Genomic DNA, 24,243 nt, shown 5'->3' with positions numbered 1-24,243 from the left:
AAAATTAATAAGGAAACACAAGCCTTAAATAACACATTAGACCAATAGACTTAATTAATATCTATAGGACATTCCATCCGAAACCAGCAGAATACACTTTCTCCTCAACTGCACACAGAACATTTTCCAGGATAGATCACATCTTGGGTCACAAACCAAGCCTCGGTAAATTTAAGAAAACTGAAATCGTATCAAGCATTTTATCCGACAACATTATGAGATTAGAAATCAATTACAGGAAAAAAACTGTACAAAACACAAACACATGGAGGCTAAACAATATGCTACTAAATAACCAAGAAATCACTGAAGAAATCAAAGAAGAAATAAGAAACTAACTAGAAACAAATGACAATGAAAACACAATGACCCAAAACCTATGGGATGCAGCAAAAGCAATTCTAAGAGGGAAGTTTATAGTAATTCAATCTCACCTCAAGAAACAAGAAAAATCTCAAAAAAACAATCTAATCTTACACCTAAAGGAACCAGAGAAAGAAGAACAAACAAAACCCAAAGTCAGTAGAAGGAAAGAAATCATAAAGATCAGAGCAGCAATAAATGAAAGAGAAACAAAAAAACACTAGCAAAGATCAATAAAACTAAAAGCTGGTTCTTTGAGAAGATAAACAAAATTGATAAACCTTTAGCCAGACTCATCAAGAAAAAAAGGTAGAGGACTCAAATCAATAAAATTAGAAGTGAAAAAGGAGAAGTTATAACTGACACCGCAGAAATACAAAGGATCATGAGACTACTACAAGCAACTATATGCCAATAAAATGGACAACCTGGAAGAAATGGACAAATTCTTAGAAAAGTACAAGCTTCCAAGACTGAACCAGGAAGAATTAGAAAATATGAACAGACCAACCACAAGTAATGAAATTGAAACTGTGATTAAAAATTTTCCAACAAGCAAAATTCCAGGACCAGATGGCTTCACAGGTGAATTCTATCAAATATTTAGAGAACACATAACACAGATCCTTCTCAAACTCTTCCAAAGAATTACAAAGGGAGGAACATTCCCAAACTCATTCTATGAGGCCACCATCACCCTGATACCAAAACCAGACAAAGATATCACAAAAAAAGAAAATTACAGGCCAATATCACTGATGAACATAGGTGCAAAAATCCTCAATAAAATACTAGCAAACAGAATCCAACAACACATTAAAAAGATCATACACCATGATCAAGTGGGATTTACCCCAGGGATGCACTGATTCTTCAATATACGCAAATCAATCAATGTGATACACCATATTAACAAGTTGAAGAATAAAAACCATACAATCATGCAGAAAAAGCTTTCGACAAAATTCAGCACCCATTTATGATAAAAACTCTCCAGAAAGTGGACATAGAGGGAACCTACCTCAACATAATAAAGTCCATATACAAAAAACCCACAACCAATATCGTCCTCAATGGTGAAAAACTGAAACCATTTCCACTAAGATCAGGAATAAGACAAGGGTGCCCACGCTTGCCACTATTATTTAACATAGGTTTGGAAGTCTTAGCCATGGCAATCAGAGAAGAAAAAGAAATAAAAGGAATCCAAATTGGCAAAGAAGTAAAACTGTCACTGTTTGCGGATCACATGATACTATACATAGAAAATCCTAAAGATGCCACCAGAAAACTACTAGAACTAATCAATGAATTTAGTAAAGTTGCAGGATACAAAATTAATATACGGTAATCTCTTGTATTCCTATACACTAACAATGAAAGATGAGAAAAAGAAATTAAGGAAACAATCCCATTTACCACTGCAACAAAAAGAATAAAATACCTACGAATAAACCTATCTAACGAGGCAAAAGACCTGTACGCAGAAAACTGTAAGATACTGATGAAAGAAATCAGAGATGACACAAATGGATGGAGAGATATACCATGTTCTTGGATTGGAAGAATCAATATTGTGAAAATGACTATACTACCCAAAGCAATCTACATATTCAATGCAATCCCTATCAAATTACCAATGGCATTTTTCACAGAACTAGAACAAAAAATTTTACAATTCGTATGGAAACACAAAAGACCTCGAATAGCAAAAGCAATCTTGAGAGACAAAAATGGAGCTGGAAGAATCTGGCTCCCTGACTTCAGACTATACTACAAAGCTAGAGTAATCAAGATAGTATGGTACTGGCACAAAAACAAAATATAGATCAATGGAACAGGATAGAAAGCCCAGAGAAAAACCCACACACGTATGGTCACCTAATCTATGACAAAGGAGGCCAGAATATACAATGGAGCAAAGACAGCCTCTTCAATAAGTGGTGCTGGGAAAACTGGACAGCTACATGTAAAAGAATGAAATTAGAACACCCCCTAACACCATACACAAAAATAAACTCAAAATGGATTAAAGACCTAAATGTAAGGCCAGACACTATAAAACTCTTAGAGGAAAACATAAGCAGAACACTCTTTGACACATATCACAGCAAGATGCTTTTTGACCCACCTCCTAGAGTAATGAGAATAAAAACAGAAATAAACAAATGGGACCTAATTAAACTTAAAATGTTCTGCACAGCAAAGGAAACCATAAACAAGACGAAAAGACAACACTCAGAATGGGAGAAAATATTTGCATCTGAAGCAACTGACAAAGGATTAATCTCCAAAATATACAAACAGCTCATGCAGCTAAATATCAAAAAAACAAACAACCCAATCAAAAAATGGGCGAAAAGCCTAAATAGACATTTCTCCAAAGAAGACATACAGATGGCCAACAAACACATGAGAAGTTGCTCAACATCACTAATTATTAGAGAAATGCAAAATCAGAACTACAATGAGGTATCACCTCACACCTCAGAATGGCCATCATCAAAAAATCTACAAACAGTAAACGATGGAGAGGGTGTGGAGAAAAGGGAACCCTCATGCATTGTTGGTGGGAATGTAAATTGATACAGCCACTGTGGAGAACAGTATGGAGATTCCTTAAAAAACTAAGAATAGAACTACCATGTGACACAGCAATCCCACTACTGGGCATATATCCAAAGAAAACCATAATTCAAAAAGACACATGCACCTCAATGTTCACTGCAGCACTGTTTACAACAGCCAGGACATGGAAACAACCTAAATGTCCATCAACAGAGGAATGGATAAAGAAGATGTGATATATAAATATAATAGAATATTACTCAGTCATAAAAAGGAACAAAATTGGGTCATTTGTAGAGACATGGGTGGACCTAGAGACTGTCATACAGAGTGAAGTAAGTCAGAAAGAGAAAAACAAATACCATATATCAAAACATATATGTGGAATCTGAAAAAATTGGTATAGAGGATCTTATTTACAAAGCAGAAATAGAGACACAGATGTATGTTTGGATACCAAGGGGGAAAGGGGGGCGGTGGGATGAATTGGTAGACTGGGATTGACATATATACACTACTGATACTATGTATAAAACAGATAACTAATGAGAACCTACTGTATAGCACAGGGAACTCTATTCAATGCTCTGTGGTGACCTAAATGAGAAGGAAATCCAAAAAAGAGGGGATATATGTATACATATAGCTGATTTACTTTGCTGTACAGTATAAACTAACATAATATTATAAAGCAACTATATTCTAATAAAAATAAATAAATAATAGGCAAAAGATTACAGCAAACAGGAGAGGTTGTGGAGAAAGGGAACTCTCCTACACTGTTGGTATAAGCTGGTGCAGCCACCATAGAGAACAGTATTCTAAAAATATCAATAGAACTACCATATGATCCAGCAATCCTACTCCTGGGCATGTATCTGTAGAAAACTCTAATTGGAAAAGATACATGCAGTCCAATGCTCACAGCAGCACTATTCACAATAGCCAAGACATGAAAGCAACCTAAATGTCCATCAACAGATGAATGGATAAAGATGATGTGGTACATACATACAATGGGATATTATTCAGCCATAAGAAAGAATGAAATAATGTCATTTGCAGTAACACGGATGGACATAGAGACTGTCATACTAAGTGAATTAAGTCAGACAGAGAAAGACAAATACCATATGATGTCACTTATAAGTGGAATCTAAAATATGATACAAGTGAACTTATTTACAAAAAAGAAACAGACTCATAGACGTAGAAAACAAATTTATGGTTACCAAAGGGGAAAGGAGGTGAGGGGGGGATAAATTAGGAGATTGATATTAGCAGAGACAAACTACTATGTATATAAACAACAAGGGCCTACTGTATAGCACAAGGAATGATATTCAATATCCTGTGATAAACCATAATGGAAAAAAATATGAAAAAGAATATATATGTATAACTGAATCACTTTGCTGTACAGCAGAAATTAACACACTGTAAATCAAGTATACTTCAATAAAATGTAAGTAAACATAAAAATTTTCAAAATTCCTATATTGATAAATGAAAGAATACACTGATAACAGTGTATAATGATGCCTTTAGCTAACTGAAATAATACCAACAGCTAAAATTTCTTGTAAGCTCACTACGCTCCAGGTACTCTAAACATATAGGTAGTTTCCCCAACTTACAGATAAGAGAACTGAGGTACAGGAAGGTTATGGGCCCAAGGTCAAGCATCTAGTAAGGGACAGCCAAGATTCAAAGGCAGGTGTGGCCACAAACTCCTAACCCCACCTGTGCCTCATTGGCTTGACCCAGTGCCCGCGGGTGGGGAAGTGTGTGGACGTGAGCGTGTGGCCACCAGCATGTGGACACGGTCTGGCCAGCCACCCCTCAGAGGGCCCCATAGTCCCAGGGATGTCCCAGATCCCAGAGTCATGGTGGGGCACTGGGCTTGCACACCCAGAAATTAAAAACAAACAAAAAAAGATTACAGCAAACAATTCACCAAAGAAGATATATATATGTATGCATATATATATATATATATACACACACAGTAAATATAAATAAATACAAGAAATACAAGAAAAGATTCCCGACATCACTAGTCATTATAGAAATACAAATAAAATCTACAATGAGCACCACTAGACGGCCACTAGAATGGTTATAATTAAAACGAGCAACCCCAGCAAGTGCTGGTGAGGCCATGGTGCAATTGGAACACTGACACGCTGCTTGTAAAAACATAAATGGTACATCCGCTTTGGAAGCAGTTTGGTAGTTTCTTAAATATTAAACTTACACCTGCCACATGTTGCAGCCATTTCACCCCTAGTTGGAACTTCACCCCAGAGAAATGGCAGCATGTGTCCATACAAAGATGTAGACACTGATGTTCACAGCAGCTCTATTTGTAACAGCCCCAAACTACAATAACCCAGGAGTTCCTCAGCAGCCAACGGATGGATGGATTGTGGTATATCCATACAATGGAATGAGCATGGACTATATTAAGACAGGCAACAACATGAATAAATCTCAAAATTTTATGTTGCATGAAAGAAGCCACACCCTCTCCCTCAAAAAATAAAACATACTGTAAGCCCATTTATGGGCTTAAATGAAGAGATCTGCTATTTCTCTCAGCATCCACACTCTACTGGCTTTCCCTGTGCCTCTCTGGTCCCTCTGCTGGTAGATGTTCTAACCAACAACTAGATGTCAGAGTTCTTCAAGGCTCAGGCTACACACTGTTTTCTTCTTACCCTATACTCTTCCCTGAGTGATTTAATCCACACTCATGGCTTCAATTAAGAAACACCCGACTTGATATCTCTGGTTTGGACTCTTCTGAATGCTAGCCCTGGGGAGACAACTGCCAACTTAGGAATTTTCACCATTTCTCTGTAGCGCTTGTTCCACTAGCAGTTTTGTTTCCTTGGTCATTTAACATCTGCTTTTCCCCAGGTTATAAACTCTCTGAACACAATTACCCTGTGGACTGTGGCTCATCCTTGCATCACCAGTGCTGGATGCAGAGCAGCCGTTCAATAAACATCAAACTGACAAAGGAGGAAGCTTCTGTGAAGCTGTTATTATACGATTATTTAAATAGACAATATAAACAACATGAATGAATCACACAGACATTATGTTGAGTGAAAGAAGTCAAACACAAAAGAGTATAAACTGTATGATTCCACTTATAAGAAGGATGGTGTAGAAATCAGAACCATGGCTATCTTTGAGGCAAGGGGTATTGATTAGGGAGGGGCATGAGGGGGACCATTTGGGGGCTCAAAATGTTATATAGTTCAGTCTGGGTGGTGGTTACATGGATGTGTGTATACATGTGTGCATATACATACAATATATACATACTACACACAAATTAATCACTTCTTTTAGTATGTTTTTCGGTCTACATTATACCACAACAAAATGAAAAAAGGAATGCGTTTTGGGAAAAAAATGTAAAAAACTAAATATTGATGAGAAATATGCCCACAAGACTTTCGTAAATGAGAATAACCACTCTGCAGAACATAATGCATGTTATGATCCTGATTTGGTAAAATAACATATTCATACAGTCTTTCTTCTGGTTTCTACAATAGAAATCCTACCCAAACTAACAAGCAAAAAATTCATTTAATGACACATACCTGGAAAGCTCACGTAGCTAGGCCCACTTGCCCACAAATAATTTTTATTAAGAACTGCACTGCAACTCTCTAGACCAGGGGTCCCCAACCCCCTGGCCGTGGACCGCTACCAGCAGGAGGTGAGTGGCAAGCGAGTGAGCAAAGCTGCATCTGCCGCTCCCCATTACCCGCATTACTGCCTGAACCATCGCCCCCATCGCTCGCATTACCGCCTGAACCAACCTCCCCATCACCCGCATTACCGCCGGAACCAACCTCCCCATCGCTCACGTTACGGCCGGAACCAACCTCCCCATCACCCGCGTTACGGCCGGAACCAACCTCCCCATCACTCGCATTACCGCCTGAACCATCCCCCACATCGCTCGCGTTTCCGCCTGAATCACCACTCCCCCACCATCCATGGTAAAATTGTCTTCCACGAAACTGGTCCCTGGTGCCAAAACGGCTGGGGACCGCTGTTCTAGACCATTCAAAAGCTAAACGTTATTAGGGCACCACTCAAAAGTGTCCACGAAAATCACAAGACCGCTCTTCTCTGTGCTAGAACCCGGGCTGGTCAGTTTCAAGTTAGCCTTCTTGAGCTCTGCCAGAAAGTCTGCATGCCTGTATGTCTGGAGAGATGTAAGGTGCAGAAGAAAGGTACAGCAAGCTATAGTTTTCAAGCATGAACCGCCAGTGTGAAAGGCAGGTAGATTCTCTGAAATGCAGGCATTTGAGAAGCTTCCAGACGGGCAGCTCTACACAGCTCACTGCAAGGGGAGCAACGGCAAGAATCCTTTAGCAATGATACTGATTCTCAATAGAGCTGCAGGAAATCGCAGCAAGTCCCATGTAAATTCTTTAGTGTCTCAGGCTAACAAGGGCTCAGGGCTTCAAAAGACAGAAGTATCCCCCAAATCACATCAAACTTACTGACATCTTAAATTCACAGGTAATCCTCTATTTGAAAAATTCCTAGGTCAAAAGTTGAAGACAGCCATACAATATCAATTTTACAACTATTATATTTTCACCCTGCCTCTAGGTGGAGCTTACACTGTGCGTGTGTGTGTATGTGTGTCTGTCTGTCTGTCTGCAGACAGGTGTGGGGGGAAGCAGCAGGTAACAAATAAGCAAGCAAAATACATGGTATACGATATGGTGTTACCTACTGCTGAGAAGCATACGGAAGGTTAAAAGGGAAACCGAGCACAGGGCATGGCTATCGCTTATTTTCTAGGGGTGGGCAGGGAGGGCCCCGCTGGTAAGACAACGTCTGAGCAGAGCCCTAAAGACAGAGTAAACCTCTCAGATCCTTCTATGATGGCAAAATCTGGACGCTAACAGGAAAATGTCTGCCAAGCTTACACTGAAAACCACAGGAAGAAAGAATTCTGCTGAAACCGTTGGAGTACTGCAGCAATTGCAGCCCTAACTACCCCTGCAGCCGGTCCATCTGTGCCTAAACAAGCACAGGCTGCCAGAACCACCTGTGCTGCTCAGTTCTCGGTCTCCACGCAACACGTGTTTCATGCGAGCACTGTATTTTTTTGTCCATGTTTTCAATCTAATAAATATCCAGGTATAATAAGATACAAAAAGATAAAGCAATTTATTCTTACATCTTTTGGAGAACCTGGGCCATCACAACCCCATTCGTTAAATCTTCCACGGTCTGGCATGGTGCATCCACATTAAATGTCTGGATCTGGAAAAAGGAAATTAAAAAAAAGGAAAAAAAGATTCCATGGTTAACCATATAGAAGAATTCTTAGACTTCTTCTACCTCATCTTGGGAGTTGAATACGTTTTAAAAAGCAGAACACTGTGAAATGTTTTCCCTCACGGGAAGTTTCCCGCAGCTTGCTATTGCAACTTTTTCCTTGTGGTAAAAGAGAGAAGGTGGTGGACACTGGGCGGCTTCCCCGCATTCACCCTCCTCACAGATAATCATCTAAGAAAGTCACGGTACCGTCATCCCCTCTGCCAGTGACTGGCTCATGGGTGCACAGGCAAAGACAATTTGGACCAAACAGATGCAAACAGAGGCTTACTTGGGCTTCCGGGAAAGAAAAGCCAACCTCCCCTTGGTGTGAATAAACATGCTGGTTGCTTCAACTGCCACGAGCAGTCATCTTGTTGACCGTTAGGATGAGACCAATGCAGTGGATGGCAGAGAAGAGGAACAGAAAGAACGGGGTCCTTGAGGCCAAAAGTGAGCCGCTAAACTAAAAATCTTGAGGCCTCCTATTATGTGAGATACATTTCTTCTTTGTGCCTGGCCAAGCTGAGATTTCTTTTACTCAGAACCAAAATATCTTTATACAGATGTAGAAATCACACAGTTAGGTTAGATATTCAGTTCATTTTGATTTTCAATGTATTATGAATCAGAACTAACGTAACATAGCTGAGAATTAGTAGAAATTATTTCTGAGCAAGATAATAATACAGCTGAGCCAGCAATGATTCTACTCAGTAGCACAACCAGGACTTAGAAGGCAATAAATCACTGAGAATAGATAGACGCAAGCCATGCTCTGCAGTTTATAGGTTGTAAAATGGAGGAGTATAGGAATCAGAAGAAGAGATAAAACAGGGAAGAGAGTAGAACGGGGAAAGACAGGGTTAAAGAAAGAAGCATTGTTGTGCAAAACCTCTCAAGTCACGTTAGGACTTCATCCTCAGAGCAAGGAGAGAAAGCAAAGGATTCTAAGCAGGAGGGTGAGGCCATGAGATCTGCATCGTATAAGGATCACAGCAGCTGCAGTATGAAGAAAGGCTTGCAGGGAGTAGGCAGGGAGACCTATGTTAGTAGGTTTGTATGTTAACACATGAGGTCAAACTAGATAATGACAATGGAAACCCAGCAAATAATGGTCAGGGGACCATCTGCCTTCAATACATTTTTACTTACAGGGTTATATTCCTAGAGGTAAATTTGCTGGATCAAAGTGTATGAACGTTTTAAGGTTTTTGATAAATATTGCCAAACTGCCCTGAACAAGTGCTGTAGCAATTTACTAACAGTTGGTGAGCGTCCACTTCTCTGTGCCGTGTCATCTATCAAATCTTTAAAAAAAAGAACTATTAACAAGTGCTGTCAGCAGCTTCTTCATATTTTTGACAGTCTTGTGGGTTGAGATGGTTATGGCGGCGGAAACTAAGGAAATGGTCTTAAAGATCACATAGCAGGTGGTTTCTACTTAGGTGTCTACTTGGGAGAGGTAATGAAAAGAGGGCCCTTGCAGGCTAGCCCCTGACACTAACCTTATACATGCAGAGGTTCAATATATCGTTAGTAACTGAATAAATGGACCAAATAAACATCATCTGTAGGAAATGATACTGAATTTCACTCCACACTCTCTCCAGTCGCCTCGTCAATAACAATGTAGTTTGAAAAGAAATAAGCACCCACTTTCGTTTTACAGTTGCTGAATTCATCTCTTTCTTGTAGGCTTAGAATGAAAAAGACCACAGGTGAGGGCCACACCTCACTCATCTCCTGATCACCAACCTGGCCCAGAACAGCCCTCACTGAACATGCTCTGCATGTAAACTAACTCCATCCCCAGCTTTGCCCCTAATCTGCTGGCTGTGTGCCTTGGATATGCCACTTTACCTCATTTCATGTCAGTTTTTCAATCTAGAAATTGGGAAAAATACCTTATGGAGGGGTGTGTTGCTTAAAGAGAAAATAAATGGACATTATGTATTTGTAAAAGTCTTAAGCAGTAGTTCCCAGACCTGGTGTACACCCGAATCATGTGGGAAGTTGAAGAAGACTGGGAGTCTCTTTTTAACAAGTTCATCAAATAATGCTATGTGGCAGGGCACTGGTTTGGCATTTGGAACCCTCTGATCCAAAGGGTTCTGATCCAAACCCACTACCAAATGTAAAGGATGAAAGATCAGAAAACTGCCTCTGGCCAAGCATAAGGAAAAGCTCAATAAAGTAGGTAATTCAATAATGCAAGTAATTTACTTGTAAGACTCCATCTGTTTCTCTCTTGGGACTTAAAACTATTTTCATTTTGATTTTTTAAATGTGGCTTCCAAACAATTATTTTCTCTGAATTGGCTCTTGAGGTAAATAGTCGCTCATGAAGGCTAGAGGATGTCCACCTCTGCTTTGAGATAAAGGTAAAGCAGATCCCAGAGAAACTCTCTCTATGGAGTTTCCTTTTGAGGTGATAAAAATGTTCTTGGAATTAGACAGTGGTGATGGCTGCACAACCTGCGATCATACTACAAAGCACTGAATTGTGCACTTTTAAAAGAACTTTATGGTATGTGTATTTTAATTTTTTAAAAAATCTCTCACCTACCAGTTCTCATAAATTCTGAGTTAAAATCTACAGAGTGTTTCAGGACAGCAGTAAAAAAAACCTTTTTTTTTAATGTACTTATTTTATTTATTTATTTTTGGCTGTGTTTGGGTCTTCGTTGCTGCACGCAGGGGCTACTCTGTTGCGGTGTGCGGGCTTCTCATTGCGGTGGCTTCTCTTGTTGCAGAGCACGGGCTCTAGGCATGCAGGCTTCAGTAGTTGTAGCATGCGGGCTCCAGAGTGCAGGCTCAGTAGTTGTGGCTCATGGGCTCTACAGCACAGGCTCAGTAGTTGTGGCTCACAGGCTCTAGAGCGTGGGCTCAGGAGTTGTGTGGCGCATGGGCTTAGCTGCTCCGCGGCATGTGGGATCTTTCCGGACCAGGGCTCGAACCCGTGTCCCCTGCATTGGCAGGCGGATTCTCAACCACTGCACCACCAGGGAAGCCCAATAAGTAGAGTAAAATTTAAAGGTAATTGCACTTAACCACATTAGGGCGTGACATGCTGCTGGAAGGGTCATAACCTCTCTTTTAATTCCAAGGAGCTCTATTAACACCATCCAACTTCCACCTCACCTTCCCCCACAAAAGCATGAGAAGGGTAATGCATGAGATCATCTGGAATTACTATCTCTAGAGTAGTGATTCTCAACCAGGGGCAATTTTGCTCCCTATGAGACATTTTTAGTTGTAACCACTAAGTGAGTGCTATTGGCATCTAGTAGGTAGAGACCAGGATGACAGAGCAGTGCCCAGAACAAAAATGATCCAGCCCAGAATGTCAGTAATGCTAAGGTTAACAAACCTTGCTCTGGAGCAGTGGTTCTCAAAGTGTAGGCCTCAGGCCACTAATAGCACCACCTGGAAACCTGTTAGAAATGAAGACTACCAGGCCCTAGCTCAGCCCTACTGAATTACAGACTCAGGAACTGGGGCCTAGCAGTCAGCATTTTAACAAGCCCTCCAATTATGCTGATCAATACTAATGCATAGGAAACATTTCTTAGTGTTAAATTGAATGCAGTCAAAACATAGGTGAAGTTTCTTGTCCAAAGCTACCCACAGTTAGTAGGAAGCAAAGTCAGGATTTGAACCCAGGTGGTCAAATTTCAGAACCTATACTCTTAACTAACATGTCATATTGGCCCTCAGTTGAAAAAAAAAAATTAAAGCTTTAAAAAATATACATGCTTTTGTATATCTGATTCCTTTATTCCTCCATTAGAGGACCTAAGAGTTAGGAAAGACAGAGAGAATGGAATGGGGGAGATACCACCCCAAAAATTATACTCTCCCTAATTGTAAACGCCAACATGCCATTTTACAGGCTGTTAAATATGAAAGTTACAAGGATATGTTAATGTTGCTGGGTTTCCCAGAAGAAATGTACTGAACCTGTGTGGTCATGATTCTTGCTCCACTTAGCTTCTTGCCATTAGTTGGCGGCATTCCAGATTCTTTCTGGTTTTTCAGTCTCTTAAACCTAGGAAAGAGCAATCTTTCCACGTACCATTCAAGAAATTAGGCTTGACAGGTGTAATAGGTAGGGCAGATTTTTGCGTCCAGAGGCTCAGCGGCCATGGCTCACGGGCCCAGCCGCTCTGCGGCATGTGGGATCTTCCCGGACCGGGGCACGAACCTGTGTCCCCTGCATCGGCAGGCTGACTCTCAACCACTGCGCCACCAGGGAAGCCCTAGGGCAGATTTTTCCTAACAGGTAAGAGTACATTTTGACTCAGAGGGTGGGGAGAGACGTTAAGAGTGGAAACTTTCCAGCACATCCTGCTGAACTTTCTTACTGCATAAACTTTGATTCGGAATTTAAGCTTAAACCATCTTCCCTTGGTAGGATGATACTTTGTCTCTTAACAAGCATTCCTCTTTCAACAAAAATGGGGAACATTTGGTTCTCGGGCTAGTAACCTTTCTGATACAATAGCAAGTTATCCAGCATTTGGGACACTGAGATGTTCCACAGAAATGAATTCTGCATAGGTGGCTAATAGGCATCCCTCTAAGTGCCTGAGTTGTTATTTTAACCACTTCTGGTGGAAGAACTTCTAATATGTACTATATACCTCTGATCTCAAACTAAATGCTGTGTAGTGAAAATAAACTTTTATTTGATATTCAGGATCATAATTATGATCTTCGGTAACTGAATGTGGAGGCTCTTGATGTATACAAGGCTGTCAGCTCAAAGACTGCCCAGGCTGAACCTTCACCTCTCCGGTCTTCTCTGTCACTGACAGCTGCCTGCATTTTGCTGAATGTGGCAGTTACCTTCTCACCGGCTGTGTGCAAAGAAACTGCACACCCAAGTTGGCTAGAACTTTATGCAAAACAAATTATTCTAAATGGGGGTCCTTTCTTAGGAATGTATAGGATACATTTTCCCCCCTTACTTTTGGTTTTGGAATTGTGTTCAGCATTCATCTGGCCTTCAGCTATGAAGGGAGCTACTAGAGTGAATGCACATTTTCAGCTACCACAGACACGTTCCACATGAACATTTATTCTGCTTTTCTTTCTTAAGTATTAAAAAACATGTATTCTTGAACAGTGATTTGGATGGAAGTAGTATTCTGAGAAACTTTTTTTTTTTTTTAAGGATAATGAAGCTATTTTAGTATTATTTAAAATAAGAACAACCTTTAAACCGTATGAAGTGGGCAATAGGGGAGAAGCACGCCTTCCTGAGAAGGGTCCTCCGAGAAGGGTCTTCTCAGGGGCAAAGGCAGCAAGGGTGGGTGGGCAGGAGAGAGTGCAGGCCTGGACGTCAGCGGTGATTCCTCGGGGCGGGCTCTGCAGGTAGGAGAGGTGGCTCTGGGGCTTGGCAGCTCCTGGCTGGAGTGGAGGGAGCTGGCCTGGCGGCCCGTGCCAGTGACTCTGGCAGGGGTAGGGCAGGGGTCAGCTGGGTAAAAGAAATGTGGGTTTGAGTGTCAGAAGGAGGTGGCCTTGGCTCTCAGGACTCAAGGGGGACGTCAGGCTGCAGGAGGCCCAGGCCCGGGAGTGCTGATCCGCCCCCATCTCTCCAGCGAGGCTCTGTGACTGTGCCCTGGGCGGGTGGGGGGTGGGGGGGCCTCACAGCAGGGTGGGCAGCAGGCAGGGAAGGCTCAGGCAAGGCTGCTGTCAGGCCGGGCTCAGTGTCCTCTTCTCGGAGGCGCTTGCACCCAGAGCAGATGCTTCTTCTCAGAGGCCCCGGCCTGGGCACAAAGACAGGGACCACTCCATTCCTCATCACGGGCTGGAAGGCCGACAGCCTGGGCTCGGGGTTCTCAGACCTGAGAGGCCCGTCGAGCCGCCTTTGTCCTTCCTCGCATCGGCTGAGGGCCCTCAGCGCGGTCTCCTTGGCACAGGGGTCCAGGGACTCCTGGCTGGGCGGACACGGGGACAAGTTGCTTAGGCTTTCAACGGGGGCGGTACGGGTGTCCACCAGGCTCTGTGTCCTGTGTGGCAGGAGAGGCGGGCGTTCCACTGGGACCTCATCATGAAACCGTTGCCATGGCCGGAAAACCCCAGCCCCGAGGGGGTGCAGAGGGGCGGCCCGCTGGGAAGGCGCCTCCAGCCCTGGGGGACCGAGGACCCGCGGACCGGATAGTACTTCCAGTTGCGCAGGGCGGCGGGGAGCGGCCGCCTGCTGCGGAACCAGAGCCCGTGATCCTGGCGGCGGCGGCGGTAGCACAGGATTGGGCGCCCGGCCCGGCCCATCGGGAGGCAGGTGCCGCGGGTGGGCCCGGTCCATGGGAACCATAGGGACCGGCGCTTCCGGGCGTGGGCTGGCTGCATGGCCTTGGCCGTGCCCAGATACATGCTCAGGTAGCTGCCCATGCTCGCGGGTCAGCGGGGTCAGACCTTCGATGGGCTTTGGCTTCTGGGCGGCCCCGAAGTCTGTAGACGCGAAGCTTACGGCGCTGAGGCGACTATTGGCATCGGGGTGTGGGACGTTCGTGAGGCGTCGAAACCTCTGGGCACGAGGTCCTGCGCACGCCAGGCCGGGGCCTCGCGGACTCACTCGGGGCCTCGTGGACCCACCCGGGGCCTCGCGGACCCACCTGGGGCCTCGCGGACCCGGGGCCTCGCGGCGCACCCCTGTGTTCTGAGCACAGGGGATATTCTGCTTTTTATAACTAAAAGAACAAACCCAGCGTTTAACCTCAACTTTATTTTGAAACATTTCAATGTACAACGTTTTAAAATGTTTCCAAATTTCAGAATTGTATACCTTTGTTTGGACTCTGCCCTCCAGTTTTGTCATTGATAATCTCTTCCCCAGAAATTTTCCTGGATGAGCCTTCCAGTGAAATTTCAAAAAGCCTTTTTTTCTACAAAACCAGACTCCTTGACCTCTCTCTATAGCTGATAACCTGGATTATCTCTATTTTCTTAACATTTTACCAGATTTTAAATAGATGTGGCCATAGTGTGCTTCTGTTAGTACCCCTTCAAACTTCTCTCTGTGATTCTTCCTCTGTATTTTTATTAGCATTTCTCACCCAAATAACTGCACTGACCACCACCTTCTGGCAGATGCCCTTCAAACACACCTCTTTGTTTCCGTGACTCTTCTTTCTAGACTTTAAACAATGTAACCCTACTTCAGATTCAATGTTTCCTCATCTTTGCCCTCTTGCCTTTTTTTTCTAGCACTGAAGAAGGTACAGACTCAAAAATGCATATCTTCAGATCCTCAATCTTCTGTTTACAACCTCTGCCAAATCCATTCCTTCCACAGTATCAAAGAATGTGGTAATTCTTTCCTTTATCTCTCCCCTACCTAGTCAAACTTTGGCCACATTATGCAGCTTATCTGTTTCTTCTCTTCTCTAAAATGCAGTAGGGGAACCCATTTCCCCACTTAAGTCGGAACCCATTACAGTTGTAAGCTGTATGTTAACTATATATTATTGCAAACGATTTGAAATGCCAAGAATGCCCTAATACAAAAGTTACTGAATAGATCAAGCTCTATCTACCCTTGTACATATTCTGTTTCAGAAAACATAATTTGATTTGTGTCATAAGCCAAATTGTGAAAATCTCAATACTATTTTCATTATGTTTGTTCCAACCAGCCTAGGACACTGGCCCTCTAAGCATTCCACCCAAATGTCCCCACACAGGGCAGTGATGTCTGTACTCCAGGGATCTAAGCTTATCGCCCAAGGCACCGCTAAACTGAATCTGTTTGGCATCTGTGTCTTACCTTGCACATTAATACAAATGCTGTAGTCACCTCCCTAAATAGATTAGTGCTGCATTCTAAAAGTGGTATTTAACGTTTTAGCAATGAGTAAAACGAAAGCTCCCCAAAGAAGCACCAGGTTTATCCTGTAGATACACACACAGGCACAACCCTGGAACTGACACCGCACTTAGGGAAACACACAAGCTTGGGTTTTACGTCCACCTGTACAAGAGGCTGCTAAAGGCACGACTGTTGGCATTAGAACGGAACACGTATTTACATGCACATGTGAGGATCTTAGTAAGCATTTGATAATTTAAAATTAGAATGGCATAACGTTGCCCCCCAAATGTCGAGTCCCACTACACCTTCCAGACTTATTTTCACCTCGAACACCTTCCCTAGGCACCTCCACGCCGCTCACTTTCTCCTCTCCTATCGCGGAGGCCGGGCTGCGGGTCCTTCTCCTACCCTCCGCCCTCCCGGCAAGCCCTCTCCCCCCGCGCCCTGCGCCGCTCGCCCTTCAGGGCTGCGCTGTCCCGGCGAGCGGGACAACAAAGGCGGCAGCGTCGGGCCGGGGTCTCGGGTGCCCCCCCCCGGCCCCCGGAGGCGCGGGGAGCCGCCTGGTGACAGCGCCGCCCGCACCCGTCCTCGGCCTCCGCCCGGCCCCGCGGGCCCCGCGAGTTTCCCTCGGACCCGGCCGGGCCTCCCGCCGTGGACTCAGCCCGCACCGGCGTCCCGGCCCCCGCCCCGGGCCCCGGATGTGACGGCACCGGCGCCCTCGGCGCCCGCCCGGGGCGCGGGGAGATCCCAGGACGGCGGCCTGGGGGAGGGGGCCTCCGGACCACGTCGCCACCTACCCAAGTGAGGAGGCTCTCGCACAGCTCCACCCGCTCCAGGGACTCCACGTTGAACATCTTCCCGCCCGGGCTCGCGGCCGCCCTGCCTCGCCAGGAAGCCCGCGGCTCGGCCCGGGGCTGCGTCCGAGGGTCGGCCTGCCCGTCCTCCGCCCGGCCGCCGACTCCGTCCGGAGCTGGCAGCGGCACCCGCAGCGTCACCGGCGCCCCTCCTCCTCCGGCCCGTCGGGACCGCGCGGCACCGCGCGCGCGCGCCCGCCCGCCCGCCCCGCCCGCGGACCTGCAGCCCCGCAGCCCCGCAGCCCCGCTCCCGCCGAGACCCCAGCCCGGCCCGAGCCGCAGTAGCCCAGCACTGCGCACGGCCGCGCCCGCCGCCCGCTGCGTGTCGCCCCCGCGCGCTCCCCGCCGGCTGGTCCCCGCCGCGCCCTCACGGAAGCGCGGCAGTGCGCGTGCGCCGTGCCCGCGCGCCCGGCCCGGAGGAGGCAGCCAGTGGTCGCCCGCGAGGGTGGCGGGCAGCCCCGGAAACAATCTGTGCCCTTGGTCACCGGGAGCTGGCGAGGTGTCCTCCACGGTGCAGAGGTACGCGCGGCCGAGCGCCGGCGGGGCCCCGGCCTGGGCGGGACGGCGGGGCGCCTTCCGCGGGGAGCCGGGCGGCCCTGGGCGCCGGCGCTGTGAGGCCGACGTGGCGGGCTCGGGTCGCCGAGGGCAGCCCGCCGCTCCTGCTCGGGCCGCGCGGACCTTGCAGCCCCGGGAGGCGGGGGTGGGTGTGCGGCGCCGGCCAGCCCGGGGGACCGCGACGGTTCCCGGGGCCTGTCCTTCCTTCCGCAGTGGCCAGGGGACCGGCCTCGAGCTGCCCCCGTTCCAGTGGGTGAACCTCTGCAGGGTTACCGATGAATCGTTAGGCGATACAGCATGTGCAGAAAAGTGCACACAACGGACATGCCTAGAGAGTAATTAGTAATAAAACAGGCAGGTAAAAACAAAGAGAACTGCCCGTACCTCAGGAGTTCCTCCAGCACCTCATGTTCCTTTCTGAGCATCGTTCCCTCCCTAGACTGACTTTTATGATGTTCACTTTCTTGCTTTTCCTTCTCTCTTTACCACCTACGTATGCATGCCTAAACAACACAGTTTTTCTTTGCTGTTGTTGAGCTTCAGTCAGTGGAATCACTGTGTTATTTTATAGCTTTGCATTCATAGTAAGTTTGTGTAGATCCATAGGTAATTTTCAGTGCTGTCTAGTACTCCACTGTATGAATATAACAGTATATCCATGCTACTGTTGATGGGCATTTTGCTGTTCCAGTTTGGAGCTAACTGAGAACAATGCTATACGATTCATACCCCTAGAGACTAGTACCAACGTGTAAGTTTCTTTAGCGATATGCCTTGGAGTCCTGGGATTGTTGAGTTATAGGGTGTGCCTCACTTTACCAGATGATGCCGAACTTTTATGTGGGGTGCAACGAAGTTAACTTACCGGGACACGCCTTTCTGTGGCTTGCAGTTCCTGGAGCCCCCTTTCCCTGCTAAGGCTAGGTTTTGTCATTGAGCCATCAGAACTGCCAAGACAGCATTGAGTTTTTCATGATGCTTTTCAGAGTCCCAGTTAACAGATTTTTCATTGTGTGAATGTAGAAGATCTTACCAGAAGTCTTCTCAGTGGTCTTTTAAACATTATTCCCTACACCAAGGGCAGAGAAACCTTTAGAAGTGATAAAATGTACGTCACCTGCCTTTGTTTGGTGCCTCTGGACCTTTGTCAAACCAGAGCTTCTACATTCCAAGCTAGGTTATCTCTGTAAGGATCCCTGGCACTTTAAGTGAACATTACCCTTGTTAGACATGTAAAGTCATCAAGTCAGCCTGATGCCCGTGTAACCTGTCTTTGGATGTGGAGCCTTGTTGGAAGGCCTGTAATGGGTGAGCACCTTCACGCCAGCTGCTCTGGTTTTTAGGACTTTGACACAGTTGACCTCAGCCTCCCTTCTCAGGTTTGATGGCTCACCCACAATGCATTTGTGCATGATGTGCAGTGTTCTTGAGATTTCATTCCGTAGCTCCAGTTACCCTCCATGAAGGAAATTATATTAAAAACTTCTTGAATGTGTGTAATTGTCTGCAGAAGCCATGTGGCCATCATGTTTTTACATGAGTTTGGGTAAAAAGACATGGAGTTTCTCCTTTGAAGTTACGGAATTTCCTATATTTCCCTTATTTGTCTGTGTTGTTTTGATTCATTTTTCCTGAAAGCTTTGGAAAAGACCAAAGAGAGGTGAGTGGCACTTGTCTTAGCTGTCTCCTTACTCCAGTTAGTTGGAGGCTAATTCTCATCTACAGCTGTTTATCACATTCAAGTAAACAGGGGAGTGTTCTTCACCGTAGTGTGCCAAGTTTATCCAGTTTCCCAGGGAATACATACTTAGAGCTTAGATCAAAGGGAGCTTGAGATGCTAATTAGTGTAGCTGTAAGGAAGGCATGGCCACGTCTTATCATGGTTCTGCAGATTCCTTGAGGGTTGTTAATAATAGTAATCAAAATATTATAGCTTCCGTTAATTAAGAGCCTGTATGATGTACCAAGCAATATGTAAGTGCTCTACCTTTGTTATCATGAACTCCACAAAACTAGAGTGGTTTTGTGTTTTTTTTGCCAAAAAAAGTGGTTGCTTGATATAGTTCAAGTTAATTTTATGTATTTTACACATGAGGAAGCTGAGACCCAGATTTTGCACAAGTACACAGTTGTCTGACTGCAAAGCTTATGCTTCTTCAATGTATTAAGCTACTCAGTAAGACTTAGCCAGCTAAGCAATAACAAAGCCGTGCTGGAAATCACTCTCCCTTCTTTCAATTATCAATTTTTCTATCAATTATCAACACCGTTTCCAAGATCTATGGTGTTTTGTTTCTGTAAATCTCAAATAGTTAACAACAGAGTACTACTAACTTGTTTTCATTTGATAGGACCCTATGAAATAGATTAGATGCCATGTTTTATAAATTTAATAACCTTGCTTTGGGGTTTCAAGCGAGCAGCATTTAGTGCAAGGCCCCTGCAACATGTAAAATCCCCTGTGCGCTGCTCAGCGGGGTAAGAGGTAGCCAGCGCAGGCGCCTCCCTGTGCCAGTCACTGAGGTCTGCAGAGGGCACCATCAGGAAACTGGGAGGGTCTAGGGTGCTCTGCAAGAATGGTACTGGGGAGAGACGTCTTAAATCTTCGAGCACTGAAGTCTAATTTTCATCTCTGAAGGAAGGAAGCAGACACTGGCTTCTCTTTTTATTGCTAAAGTAATAGGTTCTTGAAAGGAATTCAAGCTGTAGAACTGTATCCTGGGAAAGGTGCGGATCTGGCTCCCCAGGCCTGCTCCCCACTTGTAACCATTTTAACCTTTGCTTATTTAGCTTTCCTGCCTTTTTTTTTTCAATTCCAGAAAGCTCTGAATCAGAGAAATGTAGTGGTGGAGGGAACTCAAGAAATCTTCAGATCCAGCTTTCATATTTTGCAGAAAATGAGGGGTCCTACGAGATTAAGCGGGGTCCCAGTTGTGGTAGCAGAATTGGAGGTAAACTCCGGGGCCTGCATGCCATGCAGCGGGGCTTGGGCTTGCGCTGAGAGCCTGTGCCCTTGGTCCAAATCAGCAGCATTGATTTGTTCCAGATGAGCAGAGGTTGGAGGACTGAAGTTCAGGTTGACATTGGAATTCATTTTCAAGATTGGGGTATAAGGTCAACTCCTCAAGTAGAAAATTTTATTTCTTTTTATTGTTTATCCCCTGTATTCTTAGATTGGCTTCTTTCCAAACTGAGGTGGTGGCATAATACCTCATTTTTGAGCCAGCAGCCCCTGCAGTTCCTTTTTGGACTCCTGTGATAAGAAAAACTACTGGCGGAAGTTAACTACTGAAGCCCCGACAGGTTGGTCAGACACCATTAGTAGTTATCCATGTGAGGGCTGGGATTTCCACGTGGCAGGGAAGTGCAGCTGACCTTTCTGTTCCTCTCTGAGACTTACCAGCAGTCTCCTCCCTTCCTACCCTCTCTCAGCCTTCAGTGTCCTTCAGTTCTTCAGTGTCCTTCAATTCTAGTGTCCTTCAGTGACACTAGAATTTGTGGCAATAAAAAGTAACTCTTCATTTCAACAACTTTGGGAACTTTTGCTATAAAATGATGCAAATAACATTACATGGTCCTGCAATACTTAAAGTATCCTGGATCTCTGAGCTCTTGGATATGTGAATGAAGCAGCGTCTGAAGGGTGTAATTGGTAGAAGTATGTCTTTATACAGTAGAATATATATATATAATTTTGATTATTTTATTTTTTTATTGAACTATAGTTGATTTACAATATTGTGTTTCAGGTGTACAGCAAAGTGATTCAGTGATATGAGTATATATATATATATATATATATATATATAAAAAATGTATAGAGTTTAGTCACATGATCACTGATTACACTTGGAAGGACATAGAAACAAATGTAACCCATTAAAAAAAGAAATAGTACAAAGTAGTGAAACAAATGTAACCCATTAAAAAAAGAAATAGTACAAAGTAGTGAACTCCCTAAATGTACAGCTAGGAGAAAATCCTCCGAACTGGATTCAGTAATTGGAGGCTGGGACTCTCCACACAGGATAACATTTTGCTGATCTCTGAGCAGATGCAAGTAGTTCTCACTGACAGGACTCCTGACAGCCACAGCATCTTCAAGTTAAAAAGAGGAAAGCTGACAACATAAAAATCTAGATTGACTACATGGCCCACCCCAAGATTACTTGAGGCTTTTTTCTTCAGTTTCATTTGGCAGTTCATTTGACTCTTCTTTTGAATAAGATACTGAGGTTAGAGCTCCTTCTCTGAGTTTCTGGTGTGTGCTTTCATGAGGGATACTTGAAACCTGTCATTAGAAAGTTCCTGATACATCAGGCCATTACCATGTGTAAAGCTGATGAAAGCCACCTTTGATCTGTTTGTTTGCTTAAGTTTCTTCCATGAGAGGTAATTTTCTTACTAGCAGCCAGTTCAGGTTCTTTTCAAAGGTGTTAGACTTTCACACTCAAAGTTTCCTTTTAACAGAAACTCACCTGATTAATGATGATATTGAATAAAACTGTTTTCAGTGCAGGACATTACATAAATACAGGTTAATTATGATTAGTCATGTATATTTAATTGAATTTTATTGCCTTTATTTCCCTTTAGGTGTCTTACAAGATTTTAAGTAACTTTAGTGTTTGCCATCAGAAAAAAGTAGGAATAACCTGTGATATTTGGACTCTGATGTGGTTGGACCATCTCCCCTCATATCTATAGAAATTGGGTATTACCATTTTCCTCTAGTTTAGTGTATGGGAGGGAGAGTTTCATATCCTCCCTTTTCTCTTCATAAGGAAATGCAGCCTCAGGGTGATTCCATATTCCAGGCAGTTCCCAGAATTCTGAACCATAAACTGAGCTTAGTTCCAAGTGAGGCTAATCGTTTTCCAAGCAACAGAATTTTCATTAATTCAAGCAGTCTCAGTATAGCTATAAATGTTCTATAGCCTCCATGTCTTTTACTTTTCAAATTACTAACACCATAAGTAATGTAAGCCACTCCTATTTAAACACATATTTATTAGGTCCTTCTGTGTACAGGGCAGTATGCCAGGTAATACAGGAATATTTACAGAAGAAGACAATATATTTCCTTCCGTATCCGTACATGGTACATTCCATGACGCACATTCAGTGCCATGAGGGAGAAGAGGGATGTGATCTATGTGGAGAATTTATTTGGTATTCAGGAATGAGAAAAGAGCAATTGGGCATGAGAAATGTCTTTTCTTCTTTAATGATTTTAAAGAACTCATTAATGGGGCATTCCCCACTGGAGATGTACTTAATGCAACCTACCTCAAGTGGGTGCTACAAAAAAATACATATATCAGAAGTCAGCTACATTTATATCGTTTTTATTAATATATTTCATTTTCACTGTGTCGTTTTTAATTTTCAACTTATCTCTTTTTCTTTTAGACCTGGAATGGCCAAATATCAAGGTGAAGTTCACAGTTTGAAACTGGATGATGATTCAGTCATAGAAGGAGTAAGTGACCAAGTACTTGTGGCAGTTGTGGTCAGTTTCGCTTTGATTGCTACCCTGGTATATGCACTTTTCAGGTGAGACTAAAGGACAAAAGAACTTAAATAATACGTATTTCCAAGGGCCACTGACTTTGTGACTGCTTCTAGTAATGTTTAATACTTAATATTAAAAGCAAGTAATAAAGCTGATTCACTTTGTTATAAAGCAGAAACTAACCAAAAAAAAAAAAAGAGCAAGTAATGAGTTCAGTGATTGTATGTATTTACTAAGGTATTTTATTTTCCACTAGGCTCTAAATGCTACTGTGTATTTTTCCCGTCATCAACTGTCTAGTCAAAAAAATTTAGATTTATCACCCATATTTTGAATAAAATGTTAATATTTTCTGTTGGAGTATCACAGTTTTAAAATGTAATTTTCATAATTGAATTCATCAACTTATAGGTGATATAATAGGTGCAAATATATTTTCAGTGTTTAAATGAAAAAAACTGGGACAAAAAAATCTTGGACAGTATGGAGGGATTAAGATTAGAATTAAAATTGCTGTTATGTAGGATTAAGTGAATTAATAAATGTGAAACACTTAGAACATAGGGTTGTTGAGAGGATTAAAGGAGTTAAAATATTTTTTTAAAATTACTGTTATAGAATCAGGAATACTATTTAAAGGTCTTAGATGTCTATGTACCAATAAACAGAGATAGGGTAATAAAGTAGAAATTTAAGTATTAACACATGGAGATAAATAAAATTTTGTATATATTGTTGAAAACAGAAATGACAAAAGTATAAAGTAGAAAAGAGATCACAGTAATTCCAAAAAGTACAGATCTGTTAGTTTCTTATAAAAATTATAGAAAGTATTATTAAACAGAATATGAGCATTCTCTTTTACCTCTGCATGGTTAGTTTCTTATTAGGGTGACATTATCTTGATTTCAGTAGAGTATTTTACACGGTACCTGGTGATGCCCTTGTGGACATAGTGGGGAAATGATGACCAGATGACAGCAGATTTAAGTGAGTTTGTAACTGGTTGACAGATCATTCCCAGGAGTGCTGACTAATGTTTTAGTGTAAGCCAAAAAAGAAGGACACTGGATTGTTGCAGGGCTCTGCTTCTGAGCCTGTTCTTCTCATTTCTGTTAGCAACTGGGATGAAGAAGACAAAAGAAGCATGTTTGTTAAATTGTCAGTTGGGATGGATAGCTAATGTATTGGTACAACAGAATCA

At 43.6% G+C, this 24,243-nt stretch overlaps 2 protein-coding genes across 9 annotated transcripts in view; one reads left to right on the top strand and one right to left on the bottom strand.

Annotated features, from left to right (window-relative positions):
• The window catches only part of HOOK3 (hook microtubule tethering protein 3), a 129,107-nt gene extending 112,000 nt beyond the window's left edge, over positions 1 to 17,107 (bottom strand). For 5 of the 6 annotated variants that reach the window (XR_003436296.1, XR_003436295.1, XR_003436297.1 and 2 more), the window contains exons 1-2: positions 16,912 to 17,018; positions 8,156 to 8,241 (exon numbers count right to left, since the gene is read on the bottom strand). Coding sequence is in view for 3 of the 6 variants with exons in the window: in XM_027122948.1 (XP_026978749.1) it covers positions 8,156 to 8,241; positions 16,912 to 16,968 (143 nt within the window). In the remaining 3 variants the exon portion in view is untranslated. Of the gene's footprint in view, positions 1 to 8,155; positions 8,242 to 16,911 lie in introns of all 6 variants that reach the window. The other variant, XM_027122951.1, reaches the window with a different exon arrangement.
• A 249-nt stretch (positions 17,108 to 17,356) lies between these two features.
• Positions 17,357 to 24,243, top strand: part of RNF170 (ring finger protein 170) — a 29,934-nt gene continuing 23,047 nt past the window's right edge. The window contains exons 1-2 of one of the 3 annotated variants that reach the window (XM_027122955.1): positions 17,357 to 17,487; positions 22,937 to 23,080. In XM_027122955.1, coding sequence (XP_026978756.1) covers positions 22,944 to 23,080 — 137 coding nt within the window. In that variant the 5' untranslated portion in view covers positions 17,357 to 17,487; positions 22,937 to 22,943. Of the gene's footprint in view, positions 17,488 to 20,712; positions 20,828 to 22,936; positions 23,081 to 24,243 lie in introns of those variants that run through there. The other 2 variants (XM_027122954.1, XM_027122956.1) reach the window with 2 other exon arrangements.

Source organism: Aethalodelphis obliquidens, unplaced genomic scaffold, assembly GCF_003676395.1.
Source record: "Aethalodelphis obliquidens isolate GAN/ISIS:26980383/991018 unplaced genomic scaffold, ASM367639v1 scaffold25, whole genome shotgun sequence".
In the NCBI taxonomy this organism is placed as follows: domain Eukaryota; kingdom Metazoa; phylum Chordata; class Mammalia; order Artiodactyla; family Delphinidae; genus Aethalodelphis; species Aethalodelphis obliquidens.
This window is presented reverse-complemented; position numbering and strand designations above follow the sequence as displayed.